This window comes from Callospermophilus lateralis, chromosome 12 (genome assembly GCF_048772815.1).
Source record: "Callospermophilus lateralis isolate mCalLat2 chromosome 12, mCalLat2.hap1, whole genome shotgun sequence".
In the NCBI taxonomy this organism is placed as follows: Eukaryota; Metazoa; Chordata; class Mammalia; order Rodentia; family Sciuridae; genus Callospermophilus; species Callospermophilus lateralis.
In genome coordinates this window covers 31554411-31568517 of record NC_135316.1, presented here as the reverse complement: position 1 = coordinate 31568517, position 14107 = coordinate 31554411, and the positions used below count along the sequence as shown (strand labels likewise).

The window sequence follows — 14107 nt, the reverse complement described above, 5'->3', positions numbered from 1 at the left end:
AACTTCTGAACATGTTGCTTCTGTTCCCAGAATGGCTTCTCCTAACTATACCAGTGCTTCCTTGTGGCACTCACAGAATTCAATCTGGACTTACAGCCACACAAACATTATGCAGAAATTTAAGTGGAATCATTGTAGAATCTTCTGTTATCTGATAATGAACATGCTACATAAATATCTTATACAACTTCCAACTTTCTCCTAAGAGTCAAACATACAACAGAACCTTGTAGGGTTAAAAGTGTAATTTTATTTAGATGTTACTTGTACATAATCTATAGTAAGATATACAAACAGATAAAAATTGTTTGACAGGATCTTTTTAATACCACTTTAAATTCAATTTACAACAGCATTGGTAATACTGCAAGATGACAGATACTCTGCTTCATAAAACAAAAATTACTTGCTACTCTGGTTGATACATTCCCACTAGTCTGTAATGGATTAAAATGTATCATGTATTTTAGTTGCAAATCATTACAAAACTTTTTCAACCTAGCCACTTGGTGCTCATAAAAGATTTTGATGTGCTAAAAATTTACTGAAATGAAAACATTAATTTTCTAATAGGATCAATCATAACAGTACCAAATCTTATGGTTTGGGGCTAACAATGCAAAAATCATTTGCCTGCTGTTCAGCCACATCATGCTTGTGCAGTGACATGTGGATTCGGGCATCTTTCCAGCCTGTCTGCCTGAGTACCGTGAGGAAAATGATTATGAGATATTCAACTTAACACACATGGAGCAATACAACTGGGGAGAATTTAAAATAATCTTAAAATTATAACTATAATTTAAAATGTAAAATTTATAGAAATAAAATATACTGTTAAATGATTTTCTCCATTTGTTTTGGTAAATACTTTTAAAAAATGGAAACGGAAAATTCAAACTCTTCACTTTGTTCTTTGTAGGGAATACCACATTAGAAGATTTAAATTTAGACCAAACCACATTTGTTGAAGATACTCTAAAATAATCTAGACTGGATTTTAGTCATTTTCCATTCTCTTATAGGTAATAGAACACAAGAGGGCAAAAGCTTTCTCACTAGCCATAAAAACAAATTAAAAATAACTTTTTAATGTAAACTACAGGAAGACAACTAGTAATTAATAGGCTCATGAATATTTATGAATAAAGTGCCACTAATTTTATTGCAGTAGGATATAAACAGAAGAAATTCTGAAGTGAATAGTAGCTGACGGTGCTCCCTCCATCCAGAGAAGAGAACGGCCAGAAAACAAAGAAGCATTGCTAAATCCAGGTTTCTGATTATACAGAATACTCCTAATCCAACAGTAACAATGAAGGCAAACTATTACAATAAACACAAAATAAGACTAAAACTGGTAAAAGTACCAAGAGTAATGCCAACACAGCAGGTCTCTGCATTGGAAAAAAAGAGAAATTTAGAAATTCACTAATAGTTACTAATATTAAAGAAAAAAAATCATAGTGACAGCCAAGTAGGGCCTGCTCAGGAGGCACACACCAAGCAGCTGTGCAGCAGAGAGGACTTGAATGCACAGCCAAAGGAGGGCCTTGGAAAGTGGGTACAGACACTAGACTTTGCAGTTTCAAAATCTATGTGATCAAAACCCAGTGTGCAGGCAGGCATCATACAACAGCTGCCCCAAGTTAAGAGGTATCCACACAGAGACACAGGGTGATGTGGGCAGCTGGCTGATTTCCCTAGGATTCATGATCAAAAATCATTTGTTACAACATTCTCCATCAACTCACACATCTCAGCCGCAGCTCAAGATTCTTTCCTTTGTTGGAGCTGAGAGTTCCTAGCACCTGCAACCTGTTGAAAGTACTGCAGATAGGCACAACTCCACAGCAAGTGAAGGACCTTAGCATATTTTTCCTATCTACAACCCAAGCCTGGGACAATTATTTATTTTAAACAAGCATTTGTCCTTATCTAGAATTACAAAGTAAAAGCTGTCATTCTTGAGTCTCCCCGGTAGAATGCCTGAGCCAGGTCTATGGGATCACCATGTGAAAAGGGGAATAGGGTGAGCGGAGCTGAAAGCAAGGTGCTTTGCCACCACTAGGGATCAAATCAAGGTAATCTTGTGAGGTACATTTTTTAAAATTTAATGTGCTAACAACAATATGAAAGAAGAGAACTGTGTGCTTCTAGGACAGGGCAAAGGCCCTGCATGGGGCTAACCCCCAATCTGCCACAGCACCGTGAGAAGTAAATAGCTGTCACTATTTTTCACTTAAATGTAAGCTTTTAAAATTCTGACCAAATGGAGTGGGTTGCCTTTGCACGCAGGGCCACATGTGGTAGCTCTGTCTAGCTGGGGGCTATACTCCTAGATGGCTCACAGCTGTTCTGGTTGCCTGGTGCCCAAGCCATCAGGACTAGCCAATATTTTAAGTGTGAACCCAATGGTCCCTAAAAGGGAAAAGGACCTTGTGTTCATTTGCATTACTACTGAGCCACTGAAACTTCATACAAAAATCACCAACAAGCATTTATTAAGTGAATATCCACAAGAAAATTGCCTGAAAAGGGCCCTTCCAATTTCACATTTGACAAGTGCATGAAAAGGCAATGAAATTATTCAGCAGAAAATTTGAATTCACTCAGTAGCTACCAAATCAAGAAACTGAATGCAGAAACATTTGATTCTCCTGTTGTTAGATCTTTCCCTCTACAACCAACTTCTTCTGAAACACATAGTTAAAAAAAAAAAAAAAGGCAAAACAGTGTCACTTACTGATTGGAAGACATCACTCTTGACACAGTCATTAATCTTGCCAAGACCTAACACCAGGCAGCTCACAGACACACAGCAAGTCTACAGAATCTTAATGATCAATAAGGGTAAAGTAAATACTTTCATGGCCAAGAGGGAAGCAAGATGCTGTTTTCAGAACAATGCAATAGTTACAGCATATCTCCTTGTGTGCAGCACGATGTGCTATATTTAGTGGCACTTAAGTATTACACAGTAAATACTGAAAAAACCCAGAAATTTTGGATGTGCAGAAGCAATATCACATTATTAATACAAAAGGTGCTAAGCTACAGGATATTAATAATACCACTATTTGGGTGCTGAAACCATCTGAAATCCCCAGTGAACTTCCACACACATTGTACTGGTGGTCCACCTGCCACCGTCCCTGTATGGCCTTAGTCAGACCAGTCGTTCTCATCAAACTCAGAGTCGTCATCGGAGTCGCTGTACTCTACAGCAATGCGTCTGGATAGGATTGTGGCCACGTCGTTTCCAACAGGCTCCCGCTTGGCCTCTTGCTCACGTTGCTCCTGCACCTTTTTCAGCTGAATTCCTAGAGACACGACATAGGGGTGAGAATTAAAATGTTCTGATTGCTCCAAAAGGAAAGAAGACTGAACTACTGAACTTGGTTTTTCTACTAAGTTTAAGGACAAAAGGTTTTAGAAATTTGAGGGGAGAAAAGAGTGTGCAAAGTCCATTTTAAGAAGATAAGTTGTGACTAAGGTGCACATGAACACCTCAATGGAAAGTTTTAGAGTCACACTGTCCCATATGCCTGCTCTTATATAGTCTCATATAGCTCTCATATAGTCTCAATTCTTTATCATGATATGCGTACCTGACAACTACAAAAAAACTCCTAATATTAAAAAAAAAATCAAACAAGCATTCTTTGATTTCAAAAAATCATTTAACGTGTAGAGCTATCATTTGAAGGCAACAAGGTTGAAGTGTGCTAGAGACCTAGAGAAATCTCTCTATAAGGAAGGCTGTGTATATGTGGGGTGCTCCACTTACCCATCCTGATGGCAGCAAGGAGGTCACTTCGAGCATCACTTATCGGAGGCTGTGCCGGCTCAGGACGCTTTGCCTCAACTACAGGGGGGCCATGCATTGGGGAGGATGAAAGAGAAGAGCCGGGGCCAGGAGGGCCTGGTGGGGGAGGTGGTGGACCTGGAGGTGGTGGTGCTGTGATGAGGAGCCCAGCTGAGGGCGGATGAGGAGGAGCTGAGTATGTGGAACCAGCTGATGCAGGAAAGGGGGGCTGCATGGGGATCTGGAGAGGGCTGACAAAAGCAGTTTGTGCTGAAGGAATCATGGGTGGAGGTGGAGGAGGAGGTGGTCCTGAAGGGTTGTAATACTCAATTATCTGTGCCGGGAGCATCCTAGTAAAGAGATGAAACAGAGTCACCAATGTAACAATAAAGGGCCATGTCCCCGAGTTCTAATATGCCTAATCAAAGAAGTTCCCCCAGACACAATGCCCCCTACCAGCCAGACTTCAGTCACTGCAGGATGCACATGCCCACTCTATGGTTCTGTCATTTTACAGTCCTACATTATTCATTATGATGAATGCAAGACTTATTGAAACACACACACATACACACACAAACACACAATCATTGAAGAGGAAAGCACCTTCTGTGAATACTAAAATAATGTAGTTGCTGCAGAAGAGCAATGGCATCCTTCATCCTGGGCATCTCAAAGGGCTCAGAAACTTGTCTCCTGAGGGCTGCGTGACCAACCAGATGAGGAAAATCCTATATTCTCTAGCCCAGTTCCATGGAAGCCCTGGGACCACAGCACCCAGTAGCGTGTCAAAGGCTTTGAAAAGTTCTAAGCCAAGAAATCAGCTGATTTCTGCTCAGTCAAGGGTTTTCCCAGTCAACTGGACCACAGGCCCTCTCTGTGCCTGAAAGCAGCTCTCTGAGAATCCTGGTTCCACCAGGGCACAAAAAGAATAGCCAAGTCTGTGTGGTCTCCTTTTTGAGGGCTGAGAACGTACATTTAGAAAGTGACACCAGTGCTCTGGGTAAAGAACACACATTACAGAAGCATATATTCAACTTCTCTGGGTACTGACTCTGAGGGTTAAGACAAAAACAGAGCTAAAGAAACCCTATTAAAGTCAAGGAGGGAGTTTGATTTGATGAACATGTGAAAAGGTAGGTCTTTTTAAAGAGGTATTAGAATTCTAACCCAGACAGAAAAGGAGAGGGCCTGGGGGAAGAACAATCTAAGGGCCCAGAGGTCAAGAAAGTTTATAGAGCCAAGTGTGCGAAGTGATGTTACAGGATTCAGTCACCTGTGATAAGCATTCTCTATGGTTCACCCAGGATGTGTAGAGAAATTTGAGAATTTGAACAGTTTCACAAAACAGCATGTCATCCTTTATCAATGCCTGATTTAAAGATCCTTTCAAACACATCTAAGTATGTATGCAAAGAGAACACATATACAGGAACACAGAAGTCAACCTGGAATTTAGCTGTAATAAGGTAGGGTCAGTAGCACACCTACTTTATTTAACATAGAGTAGGACACCACTGAAGTGTCTACATCCAATTAGTCTTGACTATATTCTGGTATCTAAAATATTGAGGTTAAAATTCTTCCACAATACATTAAGATTCAAATGCAAAAACAAGTAGCAACTAAAGTACAAGGAATACTGATTTACCCATAATCTGCTGGAGCCATTGGTGCAGAGGCCTGGGACCCCTCTGGGGCCTGGGGTGGTGGTGGTGGTGGCGGCTGCTGAGGTCTGTTTAGGGCCATGTGCCTCACCGAGGCAGAGGGGGGCCGGTACTCGTGTTCAGGGGCCTGGTTTGCAGCCCCATGTGGTGGTGCATCACCGGCAGTGTAGGAAGGAGTGACCGGCTGGGGATGCAGAGAATGGTTGGGTGTAGCCGGATAAGAGTAGTCTGTAACATCTGATGCATGGGATCTGACATTGGAGAAAAAGGAATGAAAGAAATTTAAATTGTTTAAAAAATTTCCCTTATCAGGCAGAAGCATATATATGAATAACAACATTGCCAAGGCACAGAAATCAGAAATTTATTTCTTTAACTATCTACTAGGTCTAGTCCCATGAAAGCTTCCAAGCAACAACATAATTACTATCTTAGCGGCAAGCCCCAGTGTTACATGGATTCAGATTCACAGCTTTGAAGTGAATAAGTCAGACAGACCAGCAAGCAGGAACCAGCAGAGCCTCATTTTTCACAGTATTTCATGTACTTCTTTTCTAAGAGACAAGACTACAAGATGAATCTCATTTCATTTAGAAACAGCATCTCAGACAGGATTTCGGTGGCAATGAAACTGACAGTATATAATTAGAAAATACAAAATGGCAGGTGAACTGGGTAAATATTAACAATAAGAACAGAAAGAGAAATGCAGAATGTAACAGAGTGAGCCATGTTTTTCATAACAGAAGCAATTATTTAACCCAAAGAGAAAGAAGCAATGTGGTACACTATGGAAAGGCCTTCTTGCTTTCTTTGAACACGTAGTCAAGTGTAAAACTCTGAAAATGGAAATCACATATTAGTGAGAAGAGTTCAGAAAGATGCCAGGTGCTGGACGCTGGCTAAGCCCCAGAAGGAGAGGATGGACTTGCATGTATGGCAGCAGCTTGGCCACAGGCATTAGTAACAGTCACACACTCGTGGCCTGGGTTACTGGACACGTGTGAGTAGGGACTGCACATCCTCTCATGACAGTGAAGCAGGGGATGGCCTGGAACTGGGAACCCAAAGAAAGAAAATGACAAACCCTCTGGGCATCCTGTCCTCTTTCGTGCTCCCTGCCTGTTCCAGTTTCCTTGCGTCACTCATAAATTCAATGCCCATTTTCCTTCTCTCCCACTCTTCTTTTCTTGTTCTGACTTTTCTCACATGTACTTGCTGGTTCCTGTTAGGATTCAGCTTGTGTTTCTCTCTCTGAAGGAAACAGGCAAACACATTGGGAAGGTGAAGGAAAACGGGAAGACGATACAAGCTGAATTTCCATCTCTAGGATTTTAGACAGAAGCTTCTGCTAACTGGAATTCTGTGTGACATAGAAAATCTTGCTAAATCAAAAAGTCTGCCCCAGCTTTCCTTCCCTAATTGTGGTATAATAATAACCAACAACTCATTTTCCTTCCTTAATTGCAGTATGAATTCTAGATTATGGTGTGCACGTGAGGATGTCTTCTGAACTCTGCAAACCTCAAGCAAATGCATTAAAAATATTTTTAATGGGAGAGGAATCTGGCCTATATTTAGACTTAGTACATTTAAAAACCTAAAATTCTGGGGTCATTGATGATTCATGCTAAGGAACTGTTGTCAGTGACTATGTGCATCGTTTTTTTAAAGTAAATAGTCATCCAGCAAAAAACAAAACAAAAACCAAAAAACATGGAGTGTAAGTTCTTCTTATGAGATGCATGGTGGCAAGAAATTGTAAATGTTGTGGCATAATTGAAAGTGCTATTCTGGTAAAGTTGTTTTGCAATGTAGAGCCAAATGAAGCCAAGAAAAAGGGGTTAACCAGATGGACAGACATAAAAGCAGAAGAAACAAATGTTTGAAGGAGAAGTGAGAGCAGAAGATTTCTACAGAGCAGGACTTCGGTGAAGAATGGCCACTGCAAGGACAGGATGAGAGGAGCAGAAGGGATTGGTCAGCTGAAGAGTGAAAGACCAGGGAACAGGGAGCTGACAGTAGCCTGGAGGAATAGGAGACTGACTCAGGTGGGAAGGTGGAAGTCGGCTAGGAGCTATGATGTCAATGTGGAGGTGAGTCCGGTGGTCCTGAAGCTCTCTGATCATCAGTAACCATCTGCTGCAGAAAAGAAAACTGATGGGTGAAGACAATAAAGAAACAGGAAGAAGTCAGTCCAGCATGTGGGAAAATCCAATAAATTTCCAGGGTTTTTAAGGTACACAAGGTCAGAGCACCAATAACAGGGCCCAGAATTGATGAGAGAAAACAAGGACGTTACACATGGAGGTGTAATGCTTCCTGAGTACACTGAAAGAAAGGAAAGAAAACTGGTTATCAGGAGTCCAAGCATTTCATCAATGCTCAGATCTCAAATTCATACTTAGAAATAAAACATGTCTGACATTGTTCAGAGAGAGGGCAAAAACTTAAGATCAGCTTATGTGAACTAGGCTAAAGTATATTAGTTACATTAATGGCTCATACACATCATAAAACTTGATATTATATTTTCTTCAGTATCTTAAATACATTGATAAAGATACAACCATTAAAAAGTCATGTTTCTAAATAACACTTAAGACATAAAATATCATTTTTTAAAAGTTAAAAAATGGTGATTCCAATTTTGTAAAAGAAAAAAAAAATTGCACCAGGACAAAAGAAGACTAAGGAGAGACACACCAAAATGGAAACAGTGTTTTTTCTGGCTGATGGAATTATGGTTACTTATAATTTTAATATCTTTTCCATAATTTCCAGGTATAATTAGTGTATCTCATTTCATAATAAGGAAAAAGTTTAATACTCAGTAAAATAAAAATATAAAACTTTTAAAATTAATTTAAGAGATAAATTCCAAGTTCAATGATGAATTATATAACTTATTTATCTCTTAGTAAATAATGTATACAAAAAGTGAGAGGCCATGGGAAATAGAATGAGACAAAACGAAATTCTGAAAAAAAAAAATGAACAATTTTATTTGCTTTTTTAAAAAATAAGAGAAATGAAGACTTATCTAAGCAACACAAATACAAAGGCAGATACTAAATAATTCAAATAACCATCAGCGTTGTGCCCAACAAAGAATAATCTTTGGAATAATCTCATCTCAGATGCTAGAATGAGTATCAATCATTCAACTGAGGATTTTTTAAAAATTCATCATTTTTTATTTGCATCTGTTAAAAAAAGATTATATGTGGGAAAAAACAAAGTATAAATTCTTCATGAATAAATAATAACAATTGTATTATTTGGGAAATGAAAAATGCAAACTGACATCAATGGGAGATATTAAATTCACATATTCTTCCCTACCTCAAAGAACTAGAAGCAGAACTATAGCATCATTTTAACTTTTGACAGAAATAAACACATAAATATTTAAATATAGGGCTAGAAGTGAGTGAAAGCTCCAACAATTCTCTAATATTTAATAGATGCCAGCTGTAAAAGCTACATGCCTATAATCCCCAAAGACTTAGGAAGCTGAGGCAGGAGCATCTCAAGTTCAAAGCCAAACTCAGCAACTTAGTGTGGGCTTAAGCAACTTCATTTCTCAAAATAAAATATATAAAAAAGGGCTCGTCTAAATGATTTGGTGCTGGGTTTAATTCCCAGGACTAAAAACAGGGGAGAGAGAGAAAGAGAGAGAGGGAGAGGGAGGGGGAGAGGGAGAGAAGGGGGGGGGACCTCAAACTTTCCTCACATCCTACCAATGAAACACAGATCTACTTCAATAGGAATATTTATGCCACTCTATCTACCAAATAAATCTCGGCAGCAAATATTCAGTTAGCACCTTCTACATGTTAAAGTCTGCTAAGACAAGTCACAAAGGTAAAAAGAAGAAGAAAAAGGACACAGATAAAACACAAGATCCAGGTTACTGCTGTTTTTGATATATTCTTGAATCACATAAAAATTCTCTATTAAAACTTTAAATGTTGATGACTTTGAGAGTCTATGCAAATGGAAAACTACAACTTAACAAAACCAGAAGGAGGAAATTAAGTCAGAAGGTTAAAATTGGCCAATCAGTTTTTATCATCTCTTCCAATGACTCCCTTTTGTGACAAATGTGACCTACTAATTCACATCTGAATGAAACATTTGTTCTTAATCACTAAAATTTTAAAATAAACTCCACCAGAAATTTTCTCCTGAAATTAGAATATACAAAATTAGTTATCCAAAGTAAGAAATCATTTTTTCTTCATCATTCTTCCAGAGGATTATCAAAATGCTCAAGAAGGTATTCCTGAGTCACAGTAATTACCACTTGCTAATCAGTTTTACATAACAAGTTACCAAAGGAAATTCAAAACTCAAAGCCAAAAATAAATAACTAAGTAATTATTAAAGTAAAATTGAAGTCATTCGCAGTAACTCCAAATTTTGAATTAATGTTAACTATCTCTAGATTAACTGAAGAGTAAGTTTAAATCAAAGAGATTTTTTTTAAAATCAGATAAAGCAACCCAATTTAGATTAATATTGCCTTAAGGTAATAATAATCAAAATATACATAAGTAAGTTTTCAGGAGAGTTTTGAAACATATTGTGGGTCATATAAACCCCAAACTGCTGGTATATTTCCAATTGTAACAAAACCAGGTAGCATACAGTGGCCCCAAGCATGGGGTAGGGGGCTGTGACACACACACACCTAGTGTCTGGGGACAGAGATCCCTCGGAAGATGCTCCGTGGTGCACACTCTGAGACAACCTGTTGTCGGGTCTAAGCTCTTTGTCATATGCCATCATATTCCATTCCTGGCGCCTGTTTCTGGCTTTTCTAACCTTTTTCACCTCACGGGTGGTGCCATCTATACGCTTTTGCTCCTGACGTCCAGGAAAAGAAAGAAAGCATGCCAAGACAGAAGGGAAAGGAAAACAGCAGGTTAAATGCAGTTACAATGCATAGGAAACAAGCTTGGCGCACACACAAGTGACATTCTCATTTTGATTACCCTACTGTTAAGAAAATTCTAAAGCATCATTCTTGTTCCCACCAGACTCAACAGAAAGTAACTGAGACTTAGTTCTTTAATCTAAATTAAAAAAAAAAAAAATGCTACTGTGCTACAACTGCTAGAGTTGCTTACTATGGTTTTTGGTAAAGAATGTGCACTTCACTAGGCTGGTAGCCTGTTTTAAATGTACCACACACATAATATATTGGCAATAACCTTCAGAAAAATCACTTCCCACAACTAAACAAGTTCACTTAGATTGTTAACATGCAATTATCTTTCAAAGAAAACAATTCAGAATTTTCTATTCCCAATTCCTAAAAGATTAATATAGAATATTTAACACTGAAACTAGCTTAACACAAAACAAAATAAAAACTTACCTGCCCATAGAGTCATTCTTGCTGAATCCCTACCTGACAGCAAAATGTACTGAATAAACACTTAAGTCCTATGCAGGTCCTTCTTTAAGTGGCGAGGACAGTTACTTCTATGTATATATCTATGAGTTCCTGCTGCTTCCCTCATAAGATTATATGATCTTTAAGGACAAGAACTATGTGCTCTTACCTCCTATGTTCCCTCTTAGGGACCTCAACATATGAGTACACACTCAATAAATACTGGCTAAATGATCAAATCCATGCTTTAAGAATGAGCTTCTAGAGCTTACTGCATCCCAGGCACTGTGCCAGGCTCGACTGACACAAATGGCAAAGAAAGAAAGGACAATAAGGGTCTCTGCTCTCAAGAAGCTTGCAGTCCAGCAAGAAAGCCTACAAGATGACACAAATAAATGTGTCATTATAAAATATGATAAAATATAAATGTATGTATATTTTTTAAAATGTATTTTATATTAAATGCATATTACATATACATATTTTATATTTACATACTTATATTTTGATATATACAGGTATTTATATGTTTAAATATATGTACATATATCTCTAACACCTTCTAGTCTGAAAGACAGGAGGTGTCCTGTTGGGACTTAGGGATCAGATTTGCAGCATGAGTAGACATTAATTCCACAGACATCATGGGCCACTGCACAGCAAAAGAGGCCACTGAGGAGGAGCGAGAGCACTGCATTAGGAGGAAAAAAAAGAAGCTAAACTGAAATCTCCAAAAAACGAGACGGCAGGGGCTGACTTGAGGAGGCATTTGAAAAGACCTCTATATTGTGGAGAACAGATTAAAAAGAAATACAGGAGCATGGGTTAGAAAGCTAATAAGGTGGCTGAAGTTAGATGACGGCAGGTGGCTCAAGTTAGAGAACTGGGTTATTTTTAGTGTTATTCAAGGATCCTAAGTTCAAAGCCAGCCTCAGCAACTTAGTGAGATCCTGTCACAAAACAAAAAGTAAAAAGGGCTAGAGGTGTGGCTCAGTGGTTGACCATCCCTGAGTTCAATCCCTGGGAGGGGGATGGGGGGGACCAAAAAACTTTGGCAATGTAGTGGCATAGTATATACACATGAATTTCACAGAAGATACAGAAATGGCAAATAAGAATATGAAAAGATGTATACTATAGGTGATAGGGAATGGGCGCTCATTCAGCAAAATAGTATTTGGGACTGGGGACCTGTTAGTACAAACTAGTTCTTCTGTCTTTTAAGGGTCAGGGGCAATAAGATAGCATCTTTCAAATCTCAAAACCAACATTCTTTTCATTAACATCAATTTGACTTCTGCAAATTTAAAGAAATACCTGCACATGGATACTGGATTATTCACTGCAGCATTTTTAAATTAAAGCAACAATTTAGAAACTTTTTAAATTTGTTAATATAATAATGAGTCAATAACTGATAGAGCATTTATATTTCAGAATACTACACAACTATTGAGAATAAAGTACATTTTTAACAATGTCAATGGTGTGTACAAATCATGTAGCACAATTTTATGTATACAGAATACTATTAAATGTGTATGCATGTATTTATATGTGCTTACAAGATTTGAAAAATGCACACCAAACTGTAAACAGTAGTTAGCTCCTCTCAGGGAAGGGCATGCCTTTATTTCCTTCAGTGCTAGTTGAGCATTTTATAGCTAGCATATATTGTCTACATATTTAAAAAAAAAGTATATGTGTGGGGGGGTCTCAATGTTATTCCAATGAGGAACTACTGTGTTAAAATAATTAATAACTATTACTCTTATTTTTTAAGAGATGTATGCTGAAATATTCAGGAATTAAGTGTGTTACTTTCTTCAAATGTCTTCTGTCTTAAATTCTAAGATGCATGCAAGATGGACACACACAAACATACACACACGCACAAGAATCAACCACAAATATTAACAACACTGGCCTACAATAAAATCCTGTTCCCTACTCCAGGATACTCTTATTTCTGCCTAGCAGGTCCCTTGATTCTAAAATACACTGGTCTCATCTGCCCTCTGCCCCTCCATACTATCTATGCCTCACCCATACCCTTACTCTGCAAATCTATCTATCCTTTAGACCTCAGCTTGAGAAACACTTCCTTACAAAGGTCTTCCTTGATACTCCTCTGCATGTATGCTGCCACCTTACTTGTCATCTCACCCACAAAACTCTGTACTTTATATACTTGGCAGCAGTGTAACTATGTACAGATATGGTGGCCCATACTTGTAATCCCAGTAGCTCTGAAGCCTGAGGCAGGAGGATCCAAAATACAAAGCCAGACTCGGCAACTCAGTGAGACCCTCTCTCAAAACAAAAAATAAAAAGGGCTGGGGATGTGGCTTGGTGGTTAAGCACCCCTGAGTTCAATCCCTGGTATAAACAAACAAACAAACAAACAAATAAAACAACTTCATATTTGGCCAGGAATGGTGGTGCATGCCTGTAATCCCAACAATCTGAGAGGCTGAGACTGGAGGATCACAAGTTCAAAGACAGCTTCAACAATTTAACAAGAATCTGTCTCAAAATAAAAAATAAAAAATAAAATTAAAAAGGGGGCTGGGGGTGTATTAATGCCCCTCTGGTTTTAATCCCCGGTACCCTCAAAACAAAACAAAACAAAACACTTCATATTTATTTACAGAATTTTTTAGGGTTTAAAAGTATCAAAAAATAGAGGAAACTTGAAATACAGAAACAATGGATTGTTTTATTCCCAAATATTCTAAATTAGTTTCTTCCTTCAAGTTTGTCAAAAGAAAATAGAACATGACTTGGTGTCTAAAGTCCTTGGAAATGAAGGCTACCATGCTTCATTTTCTTTTTATTCCACTGTGAAGCACTTTGGCATTGACACTGTTGAACTTCTCTCTCTGTATGAGCTCCAGGCTCATGACAGCATAAGGCCAGGGATCCTCACTGTGTTGTAAACCAGGTGTGTGACAGTCTTGTTTTCTCCATCACTGCTTACCCAGCATTTAACAAAAATTATTACATAAATGAATGAATCAGGAATTTTTATCAGAATTGTATGTGTTTGAGGAATATAAAATGAGAAAAAAATGACAACTGATTTTGAAGACACAATAATCTTACATAAAAGATGATTTTCCCTTCAAAATAAAAAGGTCACAAAATTAAATATTCTTCCCCAAAGAATCGAGAAGGTAAACTGTCTTTTAAAAGGACAGAAAGTTTTAAAAGAAGGTACTCTCAAAA

General features: G+C 38.2%; 1 protein-coding gene across 3 annotated transcripts in view; it reads right to left on the bottom strand.

Annotated features, from left to right (window-relative positions):
• Positions 1 to 271: 271 nt before the first annotated feature.
• Wasf3 (WASP family member 3) overlaps positions 272 to 14107 on the bottom strand; it is a 153703-nt gene continuing 139867 nt past the window's right edge. For 2 of the 3 annotated variants that reach the window (XM_076871946.1, XM_076871944.2), the window contains 4 exons: positions 10172 to 10347; positions 5460 to 5726; positions 3791 to 4158; positions 272 to 3323 (listed from right to left, as the gene is read on the bottom strand). In XM_076871946.1, coding sequence (XP_076728061.1) covers positions 3166 to 3323; positions 3791 to 4158; positions 5460 to 5726; positions 10172 to 10347 — 969 coding nt within the window. In that variant the 3' untranslated portion in view covers positions 272 to 3165. Of the gene's footprint in view, positions 3324 to 3790; positions 4159 to 5459; positions 5727 to 6562; positions 6730 to 10171; positions 10348 to 14107 lie in introns of all 3 variants that reach the window. The other variant, XM_076871947.2, reaches the window with a different exon arrangement.